Source organism: Laccaria bicolor, genomic scaffold (genome assembly GCF_000143565.1).
Source record: "Laccaria bicolor S238N-H82 LACBIscaffold_35 genomic scaffold, whole genome shotgun sequence".
Taxonomy (NCBI): domain Eukaryota; kingdom Fungi; phylum Basidiomycota; class Agaricomycetes; order Agaricales; family Hydnangiaceae; genus Laccaria; species Laccaria bicolor.
Window position 1 is genome coordinate 104359 of NW_001889906.1, and position 21361 is coordinate 125719.

The window sequence follows — 21361 nt, forward strand, 5'->3', positions numbered from 1 at the left end:
TTATGTATCTATTTTGACGTTATTCTGCATGCTATTGAATGCAGCATTGATGATATTTTGTGTCAGCGCACCCGCCCCGCCTCCTCTGGCAGGAGTGTTCGTGCCTGACTGCGCAGGGGATGCCCCGAAGCGTGGGGTAATCAAACCACTGCCACCGGCGCCAAATACGAAGCCCCCACTGAGGCCGTCCATGCTATTATACCCTAAATCAAAGTAGAATGAAAATCGAAAGTAGTGCAATGAAGAGGAATCATGGCTTACCTGGAACGAGCATGCTGTCCCAGAAGCCGCTACTCAGAATATTTTCCATGGTAAGACCGTTCATCATATCTTCCGAAGGATTGGGAGCCATTGTTGGCGGGAATGTGGATATGTCCGCAACAGGACCCATTTCGCTGTCGAACTGGAACTCGTTCAGGAGAAGTGAAGCATCCTGCCCGTAGCTCGACGAATAAGCAGGAAGGTCACCACGAATCGGGTTCCCCCGATCGTGATCCAACTGTTGGAACTGCGGCTGTACTTGAGAAGATTGTTTTTCGTCGCTGTTGGTGGACGCAGAAGCAGAGTTGTCCAGCTTGGCAGAAATGAGAGCGCGAAGGAAGCCACTGTAAAGGGCGGGTGTGTGGAGAGGGTTGGCCGCGATGTTGTCAAGTACATCGGCGACTTCGTTGACCAGTGTCAAGGTGTTCCTCTCGTTATCAAGGAAAGCTTGAAATTCGGGTCTTACCAACTTATTTTGTCAATGAGCAATAACCCATATCAAGGATCAACGGGGAATATACCTTCAACAAACTCAAGACAGCATAAGACGTCTGAACAAAATGCGAATCTGGCGAGAACTTCATGAAGCCACTAGGCCCAAGCTCATCGCGGACGATGGTGGCGCACGCCATTGCAGACGAGTGGACACGAGCGAAGAAATGTCCAATATTCAAGGGCGAGCGGTCTAGTGCGTCTTGCAAGCCAAAAGAATTCAGAACAAGCATCGCATAGTTGAAGTAGAATTGAGAAATCTTCTTTTTGTACTCCGTTGCTCTGCTTCCGTCTCCTCCTGTAGTGCAGATTGCGTGAGAGTAGGGCGTGAGATGAAGGCAGGCATACGAACCGTTGGCGAACCGCTCCGTAACCCATTGCTGTCTCCAAGCCAAAACTTGGGTCTCGAAGGTCTTGATAATGAGCAAGTAATCACAATTAATTTGCAGGCCAGAGGGGGAATCTGTGCCGCTGTACAAGAAATCGAGGCTTCTCGAAAGGATCCGCTGCAATTCCTAAAAGAAGCCCTTAAGTATTTGCGACGATCGACCAGAGCAGACAACATACCAGATATCCTACAAGAGAGACATCTGACGGAATTGCGACTGGAGAGCGACACGATTTGGTTGCATTGCGAATAATGCAACTAAGGCAAGGTTAAAATGGTGGTACTGATCAGCACTCGTCGACTCACTCTTCCTTGATCGAATTTGGCTTTCCCATCTGGGCGCTAAAGCTTCGATCGAGACAAAAGCACAGAATCCAAGTCCGTTCCCGGTTATGCACCTCGACGTCACGAGCTTTGCCTTCTGGTGTATCTTGACTGATCACAGCCGTCTTTCGGTGTAAGTTGAGATCGGTCCCCATCCTGATGAAAAAATGATAGGTGTCGGTGGGAGTTGACTTTTACCAGACCAGGAGTCCAGAAAATCCCCACCTTATGGCCATTCCCAAAAGAAGCCACGTCTTGTCCTGTTCGTACCGTTCAACAGCACCGCAACCCCATAAGGAAAGAAGCAGGTATGCTTGCACGATTTCAAGCGACTTGTAGCCTCTCGCGGGAACGCTGAATGCGAGCTTTTTGGCCAGCTCAGTGAGTCGAGGATGTAAATCCGGTTTTTCAGTGTAGAATTTGCTCGCAATGGAACAAACTGCACCTAGGTCAGGAGATACTAAGGATGAAGAAAAGGAGAAACTGCTTACTGGTCGTTAGGAGGAAAGGTGAGCGAGAGCAAACCAGTGCTGGAGTGTGGAAGTTTCGATCAAGAAGGCTACAATGCATCTGCGCAGACGAAATGAGGGGAGTTTCGTCGCAAAACAGCTACACTTACGTTGATGTGATCAAAGTAACTGAGGCAAGACGAAGAAAATTGAGCAAGGTCAACTGCGATGAAGATACGATACTCACATGTCGAATAATGCAACTACTTCGGCAGTTGTTACGAAACTAAGCATTTCGGGTTGTACTTGACGCTCAATATACAGTCGTCGAAGCGGCAAGATCGTCATCGGGCCAGGTTTGAAGTAATTGTCGCTTGCAACGCCCATCTTTGGGTTTTCACCGGGATCTGATCCCCTCGCAACCATGCCGCTCGGATACGCCTGTGCTCTGCGGTTGGCAAGACTAGCTTCGGCGAGCAATCCTAAGGGATTCAATGAATTATCGGGAAGGGAATGCAGTTTGGGCGAGCCTGAAGGTTGCTGATGCTGAGGTGGGAAAGAGGTCTGAGGAGGCGGCGACGGCGAGGCAGCCATCAACGCTTGGGTGTTTGTCGTCTGTGCCGAGGGTGAAGGGGACCTTGAAACCATGCCAGATTCAATACTGGGGTTACCAATCGAGCGCAAAACAGTCTCCAGGGTTCGCTCAACCCTACGGATCGACCTTGTCAACAGTTCATGTTTCCTGGAGAGCAAATAAGTAGTGATCAGGTAAAGAGGGCGATCAAAATCACTTCGAAGAACGCTTCCCGCGATTGGATTCTTCAAATATACACTCATGGTTTCCGGACAAGCAGCGCTTGCACGGAGGACCCTGCTCGGCGCCAACGCACTTCATCTTCAAGCGCCTGCAAACAGTACATGCACTGATGGAAACGTGTGAGATAAGGTTGTCAAAAATAGATAAGAGCAGCATTGACCGTGACCCCCTAGTAGGCTTGGCCTTGGTTTCCTCTTTCTCAGCTGATGGGCTGTGACCCTGATCTGATTCGTCGTCCTTCCGCGCTTTCTTTCTGCTGGCACTCATAGTATGGTTTGATAGCGACGAGGAGGGCCTTTTACTGTTTGATGACGAAGGATAGACATGCTCCGTTGGTGGAGTTCCAATAGTATCCGAGCCTTGAGATGATGGAGAGGAATAGTTGGGAAGCAAAGATAGATGGTGCGGGAGATGGTGCGGAGGTTGTTGGTAGTTGGAGTAATATGGCGGATAGAGACCAAGTGATGGATCGATTGGAATTGAAGACGACGTCGGTGGGTGCATTGAGTGAGAAGTAGACTGATCCTGGTGCGGCATTGTATAATCTGAGTAGTCCTGGTCGGGGGGAAGATGAATGAGTTCAGGATAGGTCAAGGCTGAGAAATGTTGTGGATCAGGAGAGTAATATGAGGAATAAGCAAAGTGAGATGGGGACATTTCAATATGCATGAGGATAGAATGAAAGCGAGCCTCGCTTCCCAACTGTGAGGAGAATGACCCTCGGCAGCGGGGTGAGGGCAACTATTCTGAAGATCCTTTAAAGCAAGAGCATCGTGAGACTCACGCGTGGAAGAGATGAGACCTTTTTTGGAGTTATACGGGGCAGAATGAGCTTTGAGATCTGACAACCAAAGTAAGGAAACAGCTGTGAGCATGGAAAAGACTTACGATATATGTCGGAGCGAAAAACACGGTCGAAAGGAGAAGTTCGGGCCTGAGAAAACACTAACCAAGAATCCGTAGAACGCCCACGCAGTCTAAAAATCCGCCACCGGAGAGAAAAGATGTGGGCAAGCCGCAACACAGTGATTTGAATGAAATTTAAGTGCAATACCACGGTCGAGGGAAAGAGACGTTGAGGTCACATGCCTCTCCCGTCCAGTCACGAAAGTTACGGTCACGTTCATCCCTCTTTTCTATCTCTACTGAACCGCCTTTTTTCTCCAGAGAGTCTGCGTCTACTGAAATTTTTCGCAAAATGATAGAGGCTTTCGTACGATATTTTTTTAGATTGATACCACGCTTCAGATCGAAAGGGTTAGTAGGCACGGAACTGCGGGCGGTTTACTACTTATCTTGCAACCAACGTTGCCGTGGATTGGTGCTGAAACTGCTTCGCCTTCGCACGACTTTTTTGTCCAGTCAATCCCTAATTGACCAGTGATTCAGCGGCTTTTTGGTAAATCTCTCGACATTCGACCAATGACGGCTGTCATACTACTTAGCCCCGAGCCTTGTTTTGCATTGGTTTTTTTTTCAGATACAGAAGCTCGGTAAGTCAATGGTTTTGCCCCCGATCAAATGCCATCACAAATAACCTGCTGGTCGAAGCCTGCAGATGTCCCTCACTGGGCTTCTTCCCAACACCGACAAGAATGAAGCCGCTCACAGATGTGACTTTCGCCTATTCTACCGCCTTGCATCCTAATTGGCCAATTGACTTTTTGACGAAAGGTGAAATCGACGTCAGAAGACTATACACATTCTCTTTCTCCTCCACTATACAACGGTGACAGTGAGATGTCAAGTACTTCCACTATATCAAGATCTAGAGCAAGGCACCACTTCTCACTGCATTTGCCAGGTCGTAATCGAATTATGATACGATTCCGTTCCCCTGCCAGAGGGAAATGCAGCTCGGCGGCCTGCTTACTTCCCAATTTTATCTTTAATTGCTTTCCCTGGTCGTGTGACTTATCAACCAGCATTTTACAGTCATTTTAACGCATCGCCACTATGTGTTTCAACTTTACACAGTGCTCACCCAGGTCACATGAGTTTTATCAAGATAAGGACAACGAGGTAAGCATTGAATCCTTGATCTCTCGAAATACTACTGAGTTGGGATAAGTCTTGCGCTGCCGTAACTTGACGACCCTGAAGATCCCACCACAGTCAAAATAGACACCAACTGTTGCGTAAAAACTGGTGAAGAACTTGTCCTCCTTTGGGAACCAACGCTGACTGTTTGCCTGTACTCCACCGAATAATGTGTTAGGCCGCTGTCAAATTTTCCGCAGCCTCTCTCCGCCCAATCCTTGTGTGGTGCCTTGATGTCAGTGACCTCTTGCCATGCATAAAATGGCGATGGATCCTCGTTTTCTTTAGAAATTATGATGGCTCCGTAGGCTGCGGGGACTCCACCAGATTTATGGATCGATGCGATTTGGAAGGAAAGCAGTCGTTTTACTTCGACAAAAGACAGACTTCCCACAGCAATTGTTCTCCATATCTGACCAAGTACGATCATCTCTTCCGATGCGCACGCGGCTGCGACTGGATTACCGCAAGAGTCGCCTTTCACGACCGTTTGGAATGCTTAAGGCTTTTTTTCTTACACGTTTTCATCGCAGCTGCTAAAAATTGTTTTTTCCCCTATACAAACATATATCCTGTTCTTTAATCAAGGCGAGTGTCGGACTCCATAGCTGTTATCTACACGCGTTCCTGATGGTTAATGATATCGATCTTTGTGGCAGAACGAAACTATTCTCACCTCCCATTTTCACCGCCTACAATTTCCTGGGGTTATTAGATCTCGTGGCCTAAATTCTCGTGACCACTCGCACTCGTGCACGCAAGTCGAAGCCGCTGCGGGCTACGACGCACGTTGTGCCTCAAGCCAAGCTAGACAGGGTTATCTAACCCCCACGGCAAGAAACTACCTTTCTATAATAAACTCAGCAGTCTCATCCTTTCGTTCCTTACTGGCGTTCCTTAGAGGTGCTCCAAGCGTCGATTCACCTTTCTCATCCATCGGCTCTGCAAGAACGTTGCGACTGATTACTTTCCTTAAATTCTCGCAAACAGATCCAAAATGCTGCCTTCCCCTCGAGTAACTTTTATCGTTTACGGCATCGACCTAGCAACGCGGGGACGGGGGTATTTATAGCACTTTACGACACCCACGATCGATCATGTCGAGCGGGGTAAGCATTGTAAAATCTAACATAGCCGACTCGAGAGACTTGTGGTCGAGCCGAGGCCGAGAATTAACCTCACGGTGCGCGATGGGATCGCATCGCTCGTTATTCTCGCTCTCGCTCTTGTCTCTCATCTGTGAGTTACGTGAACGAATCGAGATCTCCCTCTTGGAGATCTTGTTAATGAAGATGTTTAAACGCTAATAGTATTTTTCTACATTCTCCTCTCTTTCGATTATATTCGAATACTTACTTCACTGGCCTATCGGGGCCGATTCATTCACTTGATTCTCGAGCGGACTTTTTTACAGGCGACGATGATGCTTGGGCTGTGGATAAAGATATCAGAGTTGCGAATGGCGGAATGCACGATCGTCGATAAGGATGAGTGCATCGAGTGGGAGACCCTGCGCTATACTCAGGTGATGCATATGTTTGCTGACAGAAGGACCAAGGCACGCTTCGACGTCAACGCATGTTGACACCCAGCGGCGTTTCCGTCGAGTGGTCATATTTTGACATCAATTGAAACTACCGTTAGCCCAAGAAGGGAGCCAGAGACATTTTTGACAAAAAAACCTCAATCAGGACATTCACTGCCTCGTTCCCTTGTTAAACACTGTTGTTTGAAGGGGTGGAAAATAAGGCTCTTGATCATGACGGTTTTCTAATTTAGTACTATCACCTCACACGACATGAGGATTGCGCTTGGATCACTATACATGTTCGATTGTATCTGAAAGAGATAAGCCCGCGATGTCGTCTAGAGCCCAAGGCAGCAAAGGTTACAGATTTTAGAGTGTCAGTTGGAAATAGTCATTGTTTGTCAAAAAAAGGTACATCGTTTTCACAGGAAACGTCTTGTGGAAAGATATAATCGCACACTGGCATTACTATTAGCAAGCAGCACAATCAGAATCCGAAGACAACGGGGAGATTGTAGATGTAGACACTCGACTGAAACTGTGGTTTATCGTGCGCATCAGCTGAAACGTTATCGCAGGACATCCCAGAGTGCGCTGTCTCATGACATGCGGACCGAGGTTTCTCGACATTTCGATGGTATCGAGGAATGTTATCCTACAGAATATTAGTTGGAACCAATCATCACCACTGAAGCATGTGGGACGCGCTTCTTTCCCAAAAGACCGATCAGCGCTCTCACTGAGGGTGCGAGTGAAGATGCGCTACGAGAGTCACGGAGACTCCTTGGGAATCGCGCATCTAGTCAATGCGATATGGGCAGGAGAACTTTTCACGCTTGAATCGGCGGTCACCAAAAACCACATCGATGATAACGTCAAAGGTTGAGTGGGAGGATCGACCTTGGATCGACAGACCGGTATAGGCGCATTGGTGAATGAGATCAGCCATGACGCGTCAAGAATTGTGAAACAATGAGCATCCACAAAGACGCTCCGACATTTGACAAGCATGACGGCCGCCAACGGGTGATGAGAGTTTGAAGACGATTGTGATGTAGCAGTAGCTGCGGACTAATGCCAAGCCATTCACACAAGGCGGCCTCTGTCGACTGCAGTGTACGGGTGCAAATTCGTTTTGTCATTCAGGGAGTTGTTGAAGTTTTCTGTAAAATTGATGGCAGGTGCATGGGCGCTGGCCGCCTTCAAGTTCTCCGATAGTGAACAAAGACATATTTGTAGCATTGGAACACACGATAACTCTACACGTTGAAGAACAGACCAATGAACGAAGTAAAAGGTCCATCGGAACTTGGTCGGCCGCGAAAATAGAGTGAAGTCCGAAAGGCGGACATAATATCGCCATCTGAATGCGAGACTACACGGTGAAGAGTGGCACAGACATGTGGACGCCAGAGACAGCAGGTGGAACGTGGTTAGAAGCCTTCCAGATGTACGTCAAGAGGAAGGAGCAGAGGCAATTTCTGAGCCAGCAGTGAATTAAACTGGCTGAACGGCGGTCTCGTCAGTCCGCTTGCAGAACAGCAGTACGTACTCCTGCTTCTCTCCAGCAGCTTCGTGGCTTTTATGGCGCAAGTACGTTTCTAGTAAATGTGACGTTGGGGTAGAATGGGACCCGTCCTTTGCATATTCTTGTTTCAGCATCCACCTTAGCATCTTGGACGACGCCGCAAATCCCTTCAGAGCCAGAGCAATTAGCAAGTATGAAAGCCATATGCGCATCTATTTTCGTGGCCTCTCGCTTGCCGACCGAGGTGCTCCCCGGGAGTCCTTGCCGACGAAAGGCCGAACAGAATTACAAGAACATCAGAGAAGGATACTTCATCAGAGCAATGTATCCGGCTGGTTAGAGAACAAGGAGGCAAGCTTGAAGCAAGCAAGAACAAGGGGCCAGGCCATGATGCAAGGGCACAAGGAAGGGACAGTGGCCGCGATGTTGATAGTTGTTGACTGTTGTCAACTCCGACGCCGAGGTTGCTGTTCCCTCTTGAACTCTCCTGTCTTTCTTCCACATCTCTAACACAATGAGCGCCAGCAGGCCTTTCCTCGTTCTCCAGCCTTCAGTGAGCACAACAAAGTTAGTATCTTTCATTTTTGTCCTCGCGAAGGCCACTCACCAACCCACTGTGCAGAGTAATAACGACAACGACCACAACGACAACATACGCGCCAATTCAACTACCATCTCTGCCACCACCATCTTCACCAAAAGACCCCAAGAACTACCCACTGCTCCATGCAAATTTGCCCAAATCTTTGAGGCACTTTCCACTCGTGTTTCCGAACGGTGCACGCGCCACATTTCGTGCTGATGGTGAGGGTGGTGATGATGAAATGCAAGAAGAGCAGGAGGCCGTGGGGGGTGTTGGCTGGCGTATGTTGAAGCGAGATGAAGAGGTTGAAGACTCGAACGTTGTGGGCCTGACGGAAGCTGTTGAGCGTTATGGGAAGAAGAGGGCACATAACGCGGACAACATGATGGAGGGCGTTGAAATAACCAATACAACGATTCCCCCACGAAAGAAAGCAAGGGCTACTCCCCTTCCACAGATATCCACCGTCAATGCAGCTGCCCCCCCTTCACCCTTGCCGTCACCACATGGCTCGCCGCCACCAGAGACGATCTGGCCATCTGCGCCGCCAAGTGGGGCGTCCTCGCCTCTACCGCAAGCCCCCTTACAGCCGGACTTGTCTTTGACGACGCTGCTGGCTTTGCCATCATTGCTAGCTCACTTCACAAGCCTTCCACCTCCATTGCAATCGCATTTCCTATTGACGCTCTTACGCCACTCCCCGCTTCCTGTTCTCCGTACCCTCCATTCCGTCCTAACGCCAACTCTGGCACGCGATTTTCTAACGTTATTACCACCCGAGTTGGTATCACACATCCTGAGCTACCTCCCATATCCCACACTAGCACGCGCTTCGCGTGTTTCAAAGTCATGGCGGGCAATCATCGATTCTGATCCCGTTCTATGGCGTGACTTGCTCAAAAGCACAAAGATTTGGTTTGGGGGGGAGTCTGAGAACGCATTTGCCACTTCGATCTATGCACGCCGACGACACGCACAACGATCCCAAACTTCTATTCCCGACCATCTGCCGTTGCCGCATCCTTACAAGATTCTTTTTAAATCCAGACACTTAACACGGACACGTTGGGTTAACAACCCAGAACCCAAACACGTATCGTTCCCCGCACATGGCTCTGCGGTCGTCACATGTCTCATCTTCTCTCATGGCCGCATCATCTCCGCTTCAGATGACCATTCTATCCACGTCTATTCCCCGGATACTGGAGAGCTGCTTCGTTCACTTGAAGGTCATGAAGGTGGCGTCTGGGCTCTGGCAGCTAGCAAAGACACCTTGGTCAGCGGGTCCACGGACCGGACTGTGCGAATATGGGACCTTTCGACGGGCAAGTGCACGCATGTATTTGGTGGACACACAAGTACTGTCCGGTGTCTTGCCATCGTGAAACCTGAATTCGTCGATGTTGAACATGACAGCGGGATTGTCACACGAGAAAAGTGGCCCAAACGGCCTTTAATTGTGACAGGTAGTAGAGATCACTCCCTCAGGGTGTGGACTCTACCCAAACCAGGAGAAGCTGAGTATCGGTGCTTTGGTCCCGAGGAAACAGAGGTAGACCCCGCAGACGTTTGCGTATGTGCTTTTAGCCACTTTCTAAAGCCAGTTGCTAATCAGTGATCAACAGGACGCTGACGAAAACCCCTACCATAGACTGCATTTGGAAGGGCATGACCATGCCGTTAGAGCTTTGGCCGCTCGGGGTAGAACCCTCGTCTCGGGCAGCTACGATTGTACTGTACGCATCTGGGACATCATTACTGGCGCTTGTCGGTGGGTTTTGGTTGGCCATACTCAGAAAGGTAGCATACTTTTCACTTTTGTCTTGTTTGACGCTGACCCTCTTTCAGTGTACAGCGTTGTTCTGGACTTAGGACGCAATCAGGCTTGTTCTGGTTCCATGGATGGAACTGTCCGTGTCTGGAATCTTCAAACAGGTCAATGTCAACATACATTGACAGGCCATACGTCACTGGTCGGACTCCTTGGCTTGTCACCTTCGTATCTTGTGTCCGCAGCTGCTGATTCCACCCTTCGGATTTGGGATCCCGACACTGGTGACCTTCGACATACACTCGCGGCTCACACAGGAGCCATTACATGTTTCCAACATGACGAGTTCAAGGTTCTCAGTGGCTCGGACGGCAACCTCAAGATGTGGAACATTCGAGACGGCGCAGTCGTCAGAGACCTCCTGACTGGCATTACCGGAGTCTGGCAGGTCGTTTTTGAAGGACGCTGGTGTGTTGCGGCAAGTAACAGGAATGACGCAACTGTCCTTGATGTGTGGGACTTTGGTAATGAGGAGGACGAAGAGTGGCTTGGGGAGCCCCCTGGGGGGTTGTACGATGAAGACGGCTTCAGTGATGCGGAAGAAGACGAAGACGAATTCACAAAGAGGATTAAGCGGATGACTGAAATCGAGGAGGATAACGACGACCAGGAACAAGCCGATATCAATGCTATGGATCAAGATCTTATCCCTTCCGAATCTGAATCTGTCGAAATTAAAGTGGAGCTCCAGCCTCGTCACCACCCTCGTCGCGAAGATGACGATGTGGACATAGACATCCAGGGGGATTCTGATACCGAACCGATGGGTGTAGAAGCATCTCGATGGGCCCCTACAACTACGGTTACCACAACAAGGACCACGCATACCCATAACAGCCGGCCGAGAGGCCTCTCTCGACGACCACATCTCCATCCTTCCTCTGGTGGGCCATCAACAGCACTATTGATTGGTCAACTACCTGACAATAACGAAACACCAACACGACCTCGGCGACCTTTAACCCGCAGACTATGAGCAACTAATAGAATTGGCCTTTGACGGCCTGCATTGATGAACCATTATTCCTTTCTTTCTCTGTGTCTTTCATCTGCCTCACCTCATGACATATGATACTCCTCATACGTAGTATTGTAATCTCACTCTCGCTCTCGATCCGGTCACCTCAATTGTTACAATTATCTGCAAAAGCACAAATACATGGTACTATCAGTCATTTTGTGGGCGTGTGGGCGTCAGACCCAGTGAGAGAACGAGATGGAAGGAAATTGGAGAGCTTATAGTTGCAAGCGCCTCTTTAAAATTTGAAGTCTTACAGGCCACACGTTAACCACAACCAAGTTCATTATAAAGCTACAAGAGGTACAGAGATTGATGAGTGTGGTGGAGAACGCCGAGAATGTAGCTACATTGTGTCAAGTGGTGCTCCAAGAGGAGCTCTCTGAGTTTTCAGAGTCAAACCACACGACCTTTATAAATTTTGATATCTTCTTTAGGCCTGGAAAACGCCAGAGTCAGCGTCAATTTGGGATGAGATTGGGGATAAAGGGGACAGACCGATCTTGCGCATCAACTGCCACAGCGCCGAGTCGTTGTACGACACGCATTCCTGAGCTAACCCGCCCAAAGATAGTGTGCTTGTTGTCGAGATAAGGCGTAGGGCCAAGAGTTATGAAGAATTGCGATCCTTTGAAAGTGATACCACATGGGAAAGAATCAATGGTCGGTTCGAATTCAATGCTATTAAGCCACACTGACCGTTGGTATTCGGACCTGAATTGGCCATTGCGAGGATACCAGCACCCGTGAATCTCAGGTCTGGGTGAATTTCATCTTCACTGTCAGATAAGTCAACAAAATAACACGAAAATTGGGGGAGAACAAGAAAATACAATTTCTGCCCGTAGATGCTAGTTCCTCCTCTGCCTGTTCCCGTTGGATCACCGCCTTGAATCATGAAATCCTGTTCGTGCATGGTATTAGAATCGGTCTGGCGAATTAGAAATCAGACATACGGCAATAACGCGATGAAATACGACACCATTGTAATACCCTCGTTTCGCCAGTTCTGCAAAGTTCTTGCACGTCTGTTGTAAATGCGATGGATCAGAAATACATCGAACGGTAGTTGGGTGTGGTGACTGACTCGCGGTGCGTGATCCCAATAGAGCTCTAATTGAACATCTCCCAAGTTTGTTTCCAAAACCACTGAATCCATAGCGACTCCTAAGACCACAGTTGATGGAGAGGTGAAAGTTAAAAAAGTGTTGAACAACGTCAGTGCCGAGTCTACCAGCTCGCGACTGTCACGGCTATGTAAGCTGTCCCGTGCCGTTACAGATTGTAGTGGCGTGACGTCACTCCTCTAGATTTCCGAACTCTCGATTCCAATTGACCCAAATTCGTGTTCACCATCTGCTTCAAGTAGCACGGCCAATGAAGTTGGTTTCTTGATGATGATTGACATCACCACCAAGACGCCGTTTAGATGAAGTACAAAAGTTACCCATGAATGCAGTGCAATGAGGAGGAGTCGCCCTTAACAACACTCTTGCCCCCCCAGCCTGGTGCTGAAATCCCATCATCGAAGTGGTGAGCACGATTTCGGTCAGCTTGCTTTGGAACTCACCCAGCTTTTTTATCCGACATGTAAAGCTGGTCTTTAGTTCTTGATTAAATTCTACGTCGCCTATTGAACCTTCCAGCGATCAATTCCATCCCCCCAACTTCGCTGCAATTCTTCTGGTTTTGTCCCAAGTGTACCTCGGAACGGCACTCCCAACGGTAGGTACATCGCGTCCGTTATTTCCACCCCATCCCATGAAACTCAACGATTTTCATTTCAGCACAGACGCGGAGACTCTTTGACTGATCCCTCGAAAATCGCGCTTTTGCTCCAATGTTGATTTTCACCCTCGCAGTGGCGCCGAGGATCTGGAGACACGAGAGCTGGGGAAGTCCTGGCTCATCGCACGCGGGGTTATTTTTTTGCCCAATTATGATTCTAATTCCACCTTACTTGAAACATAAGATGAAAAGTACAGGAAATCTTCAACTTATTGAGCGATCGCTGACCTTGCAAATGACATACCTTAGCCTAAGACACGCGCATAGCCCCTCGTCAAAATTCAAATCCCCCTCCTCCTGCCCCTCGGCCCTTGCCCCCTATTCCAGTTCAGAATCCCGTCCAGGCGGTGTGTGTAAACGGTCTCTTACACTGACCTACGCACTTAATTTTGCGTGCCATTCAGCCTCACCCTCAACCAGAGCCTAAACCTGCATATGCAAGTCGCCCTTTTCCACTTGCAAAGAGCAAAACAAAGGTATGTGCTTTGATTTCTTCGGCGTCTGACTTCATGTTGACCATGATTCAGGAACGGTGAGAACCTTGATTTCATTTTTAAAACAGTTGATACTGACTATCACCTCAGGCATTAAATGAGACGGATACTAGATTGGTCTAACCTTGGAAAATGAACGAAGTCATGTTTCGGTAATAATAAAAATGAATAAAACAATTTACGCACAGAATTGTGGATACTGGGGCTAGACTGGTGTGAGGATGTTTGATTGACTTTGGACTGCACTCCGATAAGAGAGAAAAATCAGTCTCGGAGCAGCCCATTGTTCGCGGAGCTCAAGGGAAATTTGAGTCTTGAGAATCAGATCTATACTGGCATCGCGAAACGAACGAGGAATCAACAATTCACGCATACGTATTAGAGTTGTACGCCATTGTAGAGGAACTCTTGAACACAACAGTGTTTCTAACACTCACTTGAATTCAGCCTTGATACTATGACTAACTTAGGAGGAAAGGCAAAGCGAACATCCGCGGTGGGAGTGTCCAGAAAAAAATGCAGAAATCCACCTTCAAGATTTTTAGTTGGAGAGCCGAAGATACCAGGACAACCAATACGGGGTCTCTAACAGACTGTCATTTGGCTCCCAGCCAGAAGAAAACCTTGAATAAATGCCAACGGCCACAGTCCAGATAGGACCTGCACTTGTATGGTGGCCAAATAGACTCGGTCGATTTGTTCATATCCTTAAGGTCCTAGGCCCTCCTTGATATTTTCCAACGATATGGACCCAGAGTAGGGGACCACTGATGACTGTTGGGTGAGTGAGCGCGGTACCTAGATATACTTATGACCGCTTTTGAAAAAGCTTCCATTACTTCTAAAACATCTTGACAAAAGAGGTCGATGGGTCATTGCGAGTGTTCAATGTTGGGCCAGCTGAATAATAATTAGCAGACTGAAGGTGTGCATTCTGCAGACAGACCGTACTGTGTTTTTATATGATTCACGAATGCGAAGAAATGCGGCAAAAAGAAGGGCGCTGTTGGAATATTCCGAGGCACGAAGGTCGAAAAGGTTGTTGGCCTCTGCTTTACAGAGAGCAGTTGCAAAGCCACAACGCCAGGGAAAAAAGTCATAATCACTCCCGGCTGACCATAATATTGGACGACAAGTCCGGAAAGCAACCATGGTTATCAAGAAGGTGCTTGGGACTATAGGGCCGTGTTGAAGGGAGGTGCGAGCAGCCAAACAGTCACACAAATTCTGTTCACGCCCTTACCATGTGGCATACGCACGCAACACATAGCGTCAAACCCGGATTTCCAGTACCCAATTTGAATTTCCTCATATTCAAAAGTTGATAAACGTTAGCAAGAAAGGACTTTGAAAACCTGGGAGAGTCCGGGCTGCGTCGAAGAACTTAGAAGAGGGGTGGTATCGGGGAAGGGCCAAGGAAGGCCAAGGTTGATTGGTCTTCTCTCTCGTTTCAATGCCTTACATGTTTCTTAGCTTCATGAGACTCCAAAAAAGATTGTGGAACTTACAGAGGACCTAACGTATGAGGACGTCGTTGGCCACCTTAAATCGGAATGTTCGCCCCAGCCTTGAAGGTGGAAATTCATATACTTGCGCCCTCGGGCGGAAACTGCGTGTGTCGGAAATTATTCAGAGATCGAGGTTGCGGAATGTCACTTTTCAAGCTTCCATCTGCTCTCCACTTTGGTAGCCATTTTCACTCCGACCTCACCCTCGTCGTATCCACGTCCATTATTTGAAGGTCGTTTGACGCCGCCCACATGTCCATGGGAACCCAATGGATCAATACACAGGAGTCGCGATCCACAGCAGTCTTTGGCTCCCGATCCGATTCACCCGATGCGGCAGATCCAACATCTTGAGCTGCTTTCGACGGGGGCGGCTGCTATATCCCTTAACGAGGTCATTGATTGGAAGCCACATCTAGACCACGGTTAGCCTGAATTTTCAAGGAATAGAGCTGAAGGAGTGATGCATGCAGCTGTCTCACCCGATTTTCTTGTCAGACCCGGAATGGAGATTGTTTTTTTTGCTCTATGCTTGTTCAATGGCATGTGGGACGGCCTCTTGTGGTGATTCGCTTATCCAGGAATTGTGGTCCATTCTCAGCTTGACTTTGGGCGCCTTCCCTGGAAATATTGTCTACCAACCCACCCCGAGATCGGGAAAGCGATCTCAATCTCGCTCCCTCGAACAGATGCCTCTGAGCTATGTTTCATTGCTTGGTTCCCCGGGGGATATTTGAATTTGAAACCTTTTTATGGCTGCGATTTGCGAATTGCCAGCGTCGGCCAATTGTCCTCTCGTTTATGATCGACTTTCGCTGCCACCTTTCCTCAGAAAGTTCTGAGTAGCGGATGTATGGCTGAGGTTCCGAGCATGGCTATAATCAAGAGAGACCTGCAGCCGTGATTTGGTTGTAATCGTCGCCGGCCACGTCCAGAAAGGAGGTCCTCTATTCATGCAGACGTGTTGTGCTCGATCATCAGTTGACGCCAGACCGTTGTTTCCGCCTTGTCTTGAAACCCAACCGACGCACGGCTGTAGCATTGGTCAATGCATGGAAGCTTCCCTATCCAGTTTCGTTAACGGCAACTTCATGGCTAGTCGGTCAGGGAGAAAATAACCGGAATCGGCGGACAGTCCACCAGGTTGTTAAAGCATGCAGATTTGGGACGTTATCCTGGATCCCAGCTCGATCAGCTTCTTCAAAGATTCTAGGTCACTCACCCACCCTCTGAACCATGTCTAGAAGGCCTGAAATATTGGCGGTCATATGGACTACGGATGTTGGATCGTTCGCAGGTTAGTTGGTGTTGATCCCAACGAATGTTGATTTTCTCTCACACAATTTTGCCGTTCAGGTCTGCCTTTCTTAGCCAGCCTCGAGCTTGAAGACCAGCCTCCACCCACCTATATCTAAACTGCTTCCTTCCCCAGCTCGCCACCGCCCATGTATCCCAATTCAAATCTGGATGAAGTGAATTGCCAGGCGAAGGCAAATTTCCAAGCTAATGAGACAGGGCTCGCCAGGGACAGTTTTAAATGCCACAGCGCCCAATTAGTGCCTCGAATTTCTGAGTTGGCCGTCTACGTGATCGGTCGCCTCCGATCTGGGCCTCTGCACTCTAAAAAGAGGCGGTATAAAAAACCCTGTCATACCTTTTGTTGCTCTTCGGTTTCTTATCACAACCCCACCACTTCCTCTCTCCACTTCCTCCCACCCCGCTACCAGTTTTTTTTTTCGTACCTCTACCCTTTGCTATACAAACATCCTATATCTACAACAGAAATGGCTCTCTCACAGCTCCTTTTACCTTCCCTCACTGTCGTTCTGACTTCGAGTAGCGGCTCGACTGTTCTCAGAGATTACCAACAAGCACAGAGCCGCGAGATTCAAATCCCTCTTTTTAGCCCACGCGACGACGGTCTCATGGTAAGCTCCGACTTTTGAAGCTATATTGAACTTTGTGCTGAGCCTTTTACTTGCAGGACACCATTGACGTGCGAACACCGACGGGCTATATCGTCTACAAGTGCGAGTATTCAGTCAGTTTTTTCGTGATCTTGTCTACCTTCGAGTGCTTACTTCGCCGTTCATCCAGCACGAGCAAGACACTGCGACCCTTTTTGAAGAGAAGGCGGATACGAAGCGATCCTTTTGGGTACGTCTTGGTTATGTAGATCCGTTCAACGTCATGACAACATACTTATCATACCGTTTTCAGCGCCGGTTGATGATGTTCTGCAAAATCAAGGGCTTGGGACGCAAATAACTTCTTGCATAAGTCAAAGGTGGACTTGGGGCTTGGTCTTCGTGTTCGTTTAAACTTGAGCATGGGGGTGTGCCGACAGTGCCCCACATTTTGCTATCTTGTTCTTTTCGCTTGCTATCTCACCTCGTCATCGTTGTCATTGTTGTCCTCAGAAGATCTAGCCCTCACGTTCGTTTACTCACATCTTTACCATAATTTCGGACTACCCGCTTGCAATCAACTAGCAATTTGTCGCATTGAACATTCTTGAGGTGTCTTGAGCCGCGCTGGATGCCGCGTTATATCCTGCTTCTTGTTTGCTGAAAACTAAGACGTCGTTCGGTATCGTCGATTTGACGAAGGGGATATTGCAATCGGCGTGAATACTCACTCACTCACTCATCAATCAACTGACAGTCAGCTGGTTAGATCGAACGAAACGCCTTGCTACAACCAATTTGGTCGAGATCTTGAAGGTCTTCAGCGCGAGAATTGGATAGTTCACTCATTGCAGCATGAGGTTGAATTCGGACGATTATACAGATGAGCTTGCGGTCATTTTTGAGTGGTCATCGTTGCTGTATGCACAGTATGGTCTTCGAACAATGCTTGCAAATTCTTGTCCTTCACATCACGCTGCCTGTGCCCTTTTGCAATGGTTGAATGTCCCTGTTTCTTCAAGTTGGCGTTCTTCATCTCCTGCACTGTGTTGATTTGAGTCTGAACAATGATGATCATATTTTCGTTCCAAATTAAATTTAAAGGTCTGAGGCACTTTGTTTGTCGCTGAATTGAAAGGAAGAGGAGTGCAGAGGTTGGCCAACCAAGCCGAATGGCAAAGAGAGACCATCCCCTTCGCCCAGATCACACCCGACGGGGGACGTCGCCAAATCGCCGATGACCTTGAGCGCCCTGGGCGGTCTTGAAGAATTGACCAGTCTGGGCTTCCGGTAGGTATTGGGGATGGTATCAAGGTGAAGTAACGCAGCTTGTGCGATGAGACTGGTTGAAATCGAGTCATTAGTTACACGGATGACTCATAGTGAGAGTACGTAACCCTTAATTCCGGGAATATTCTACAGACGACGCTGAGATAGGTCCAGGGTTGGCCCGGCAACTAGGTTGGCGGAGAGGGCTCAGAGAGGCTGGGACAGGCCGTTGGGGGCTCGTTGGGGGCCCAATGCATTATGACTCCAATTCCGTGACGTGACCTTTTCTTAGTGGTGAGTGTTCAGTACTTCGCTGGCTGTAATGATTGAATGGTTATTGCTTCTGCCTCCACTGAACTACCGAATGGAACGGAACCGTCGCGAGTCTTGGTCGTTTGCCAGGCTTGGATAAAATACAAGTTTCTGAGAGATGAAGGCAGGAGGAAAGGGTGGAAAACATACACATACAAAGTGTCGTCTTGCGCCAACTTGCTTTCAACTTGAACATTGTCCAAAGTCGTTCCGGCATAAACGTATTCCCCTCATCCTCAATTTCCATTTAATTGGTGATCACAGCCCCAATGTCAACTGTCCGCTCAGACGACCTGTCCAGGGAAAGGAAACCTCGCGAGCTCGCAGAAAAAATAGAGAAACTTCAATTAGAGGGAAGAACTCCACAAAATTCCAAACTCAAGCCGAATATGAAGCGCTCTACAACAAGACAGCGCTCATCTTGAACCTTCCTATCGAAATAATGTGCCGCATGTTCGAGCTGGCCCATGAAGCGTCATTTATTGAGAGGATTCCAGAAAACCCTCTCATAGAAATCACCATCTCACATGTTTGTAGGCAATGGCGTGCCGTCGCCTTGTCCTTCCAATCCCTAAAGTCCAACTTTCGGTACAACGTTTCTGAACTGCCAAAACGGATTCTGATTGACCGACTTGTTGCGTACTTGGGGCGGTCGGGTTCTCGTCTTCTAGACCTCCACTTTGCTTTTTCCGAGTCCGTCTTAGGCGAGGGATCACAAGCATTGCTCCATTCCATGCTTGAGAATTGGATATCACATGTTGACCGTTGGTGTCCAATGCGGTAATAGGCCGTCATGTTGGCCACTTTGGTGCTCAGGAATACGGGAAGAGGTCAACGGCTTACTTTGTTCCAGGCATTGGCACGAAACGGTCTGTACTCAAGTATAACTATGGGCAAGCACAATGTCTAAATAACGATTACACACGAATACTCTGGAGGAGTAACTTTGCATCTAGAATTTCCAGAAAGTAGTCAGAGGCAACATATGCATGAGGGGTATCAGAATCATCAGAATCCTGCTTCAGCTGCATAACCGCCTCTGCAGCTCCGCTCATGTGCAAAACACGAGCCACAGCAAGTTGAACATTGCAGAGTAGGGGAATTGGTCCTTTTCCAAGCCTCACCCCCTTGGTACCACCCCCGAAGCGGATTTCGTCACCGTCTCGCAAACTGATCCCTGCTGGGCCAGTGTCGGAAGAGTAAGGAACCCTCCTGTAGATGTACTTCACCTGAACTAAGGAGTTAAAAGTCCATCATGTTGCAGAGAGCTTCAGGCACGTACATTTCCTCCTTCTTCTCGAGCTTCAATTCCCCATCGCAACTTATTACGCCACGAGTGTGCGTCGGTTTGAAAATTTGCAACATTTCCAATACCAGTCATATATCTCAAGACAAGATCCCTAGCCAGTTCACCGGCAAACTTGGCAAGACATTCTAGGGTATCCGGCTGGAGAGCATGTCAATAAATGGGTGCCATTATAATAATAGCAGAGACTTTGCCATGGATCGAGTTTGGGATTATATGGTCCAGAATAGGTGTGAAGTTAGTGTCAGTGGGGAGCTCACTGAACTTCACCCCGGTCATCACACATCGTGTACCATCACGCTCGAAAGCCTGTACCGCAATACTGTCTGTCAGAGCTGTGGGAGATGATACCACGTTAAAGCGTACCAAACGTTTGAGGGCTTCTTGCTTTCGCGTTCTTAACCCCCCATGTATAGCCAAAGCGAGCAGTTGGTTCGTCTCCATCGATATAATGTCATTGACTGAGTCTGGCGTGCTGGGCCCTGCTTGAGGTCCTCCTGGGTTCAAAACTATGACGAAATCAGTTATGAGGTGCCCATCAGAAAATCACCAAATGCGTACATACAACAGCGAGATGTGTAAAATACTCAGCTGCCATCTCAAATATTGGATTTAGGTTGATGTCTTCTCTGTTCACCCCCGCAAACAGCATTGCTGATGCCTGACCCGGCGGAACAGAGGTGACATTTTCAACTGTTCACAAAAGTCAGACCTTGACGTTCTTGTTGAAGCAGAAGAATGTGACGCACTATTATCCTTGAGCCTGTCATCGCATTTTCTAACCGATTCCCAGAACTGATCCAGCACCGTACCACCGAAGGCTTGAGACTCCTTGATCAAACACGATAGCAAATTTGGAAATAGAGCTTTTTGGATGCGCTTTACGATAGGCCAATTCCAGGACTTTGCATCTTCTAAGATTTCGAGAGCGAACGCATCCATAAGTTGGTACCGGCGGAAACAGAAGTGGGTCATAAACCCAACCAAGCAAAGTCCAGTGAGACACGACTTCCAAAGGCGTCGATCGTCGTCGTCTCCCTTGCTTCCAGATGAACTATTGAAGAGGAGAAACTCATCCATAGATTTGACGACTTCAAGTGTTCATTCACATTCCGGCAATATTTCGTCTGTGGCCAGCTGAATTGAGCATTTTGCAACCAGTGATTCCATAAAACAAAGCTTACATTCATTAGTGCTTTGGGAGTGAATGTTGCTTTTGCGCGTTTATGTGAGATCGGAGGCATTCTAGAAGCAAGACGAAGATACATCTTTGGCAAATGAGGAGGGGGAAAAGACGCTAGTAGAAGGTATCACTTGGGGTCCGGACTTGCTTGTTATTCAACGCGGGTGATGGTTTGGGCAGTGTCGCGTCAGAATGGCATGTCCAAGGCACCAGTTCCAATGAGAGCTTAGAGCCATCATTTTGGAGGACTGGATGAAAATGGAACGCAACAAAGTGGTGGCTCGGAAAGAACATGAATTTGCTGCTACTTGTCCACTGCTTCCTCGACCTTCCAA

General features: G+C 48.4%; 5 protein-coding genes across 5 annotated transcripts; 2 read left to right on the forward strand and 3 right to left on the reverse strand.

The window, feature by feature from the left end:
* Positions 1–3400, reverse strand: LACBIDRAFT_307391 (uncharacterized protein; the record flags this gene model as incomplete). The annotated part of the gene is made up of 12 exons (XM_001886068.1): positions 1–203; positions 262–730; positions 783–1051; positions 1106–1268; positions 1321–1399; positions 1448–1621; positions 1691–1904; positions 1957–2035; positions 2085–2103; positions 2162–2656; positions 2706–2837; positions 2892–3400. 12 exons carry the CDS (start codon positions 3398–3400, stop codon positions 1–3), a joined length of 2805 nt encoding a protein of 934 aa, XP_001886103.1.
* Positions 3401–11528: 8128 nt separating this feature from the next.
* On the reverse strand, positions 11529–12454 carry LACBIDRAFT_191564 (uncharacterized protein). Its single transcript, XM_001886069.1, has 6 exons — positions 12347–12454; positions 12216–12287; positions 12093–12163; positions 11959–12038; positions 11758–11887; positions 11529–11698 (listed from the first exon to the last, which is right to left on the reverse strand). Exons 1-6 carry the CDS (start codon positions 12416–12418, stop codon positions 11656–11658), a joined length of 468 nt encoding a protein of 155 aa, XP_001886104.1. The 5' UTR covers positions 12419–12454; the 3' UTR covers positions 11529–11655.
* Positions 12455–12718: 264 nt separating this feature from the next.
* Positions 12719–13638, forward strand: LACBIDRAFT_331620 (uncharacterized protein; the record flags this gene model as incomplete). The annotated part of the gene is made up of 6 exons (XM_001885973.1): positions 12719–12792; positions 12906–12984; positions 13047–13101; positions 13315–13396; positions 13452–13523; positions 13632–13638. Coding segments are annotated over 6 exons (369 nt in total), but the record flags the coding sequence as incomplete, so codon positions are not given.
* Positions 13639–16494: 2856 nt separating this feature from the next.
* On the forward strand, positions 16495–17317 carry LACBIDRAFT_307395 (uncharacterized protein; the record flags this gene model as incomplete). Its single annotated transcript, XM_001885974.1, has 4 exons — positions 16495–16977; positions 17034–17090; positions 17147–17206; positions 17270–17317. 4 exons carry the CDS (start codon positions 16495–16497, stop codon positions 17315–17317), a joined length of 648 nt encoding a protein of 215 aa, XP_001886009.1.
* Positions 17318–18936: 1619 nt separating this feature from the next.
* Positions 18937–20993, reverse strand: LACBIDRAFT_331622 (uncharacterized protein; the record flags this gene model as incomplete). Its single annotated transcript, XM_001886070.1, has 8 exons — positions 18937–19273; positions 19381–19408; positions 19463–19766; positions 19820–19984; positions 20210–20352; positions 20405–20536; positions 20593–20897; positions 20953–20993. The coding sequence occupies 8 exons, from the start codon at positions 20991–20993 to the stop codon at positions 18937–18939; spliced, it is 1455 nt and encodes a 484-aa protein (XP_001886105.1).
* Positions 20994–21361: the final 368 nt, after the last annotated feature.

Bases quoted from the DNA above. Each gene is read 5' to 3' on its own strand.
- LACBIDRAFT_191564 (XM_001886069.1), bottom strand. From the start codon at position 12,418: ATGGATTCAGTGGTTTTGGAAACAAACTTGGGAGATGTTCAATTAGAG. The intron at 12,164-12,215 runs GTATGTCTGATT...ATGCACGAACAG, and splicing joins TATTTCATCGCGTTATTGCC to GATTTCATGATTCAAGGCGG. The intron at 12,039-12,092 runs GTATTTTCTTGT...CTTATCTGACAG, and splicing joins AGCATCTACGGGCAGAAATT to TGAAGATGAAATTCACCCAG.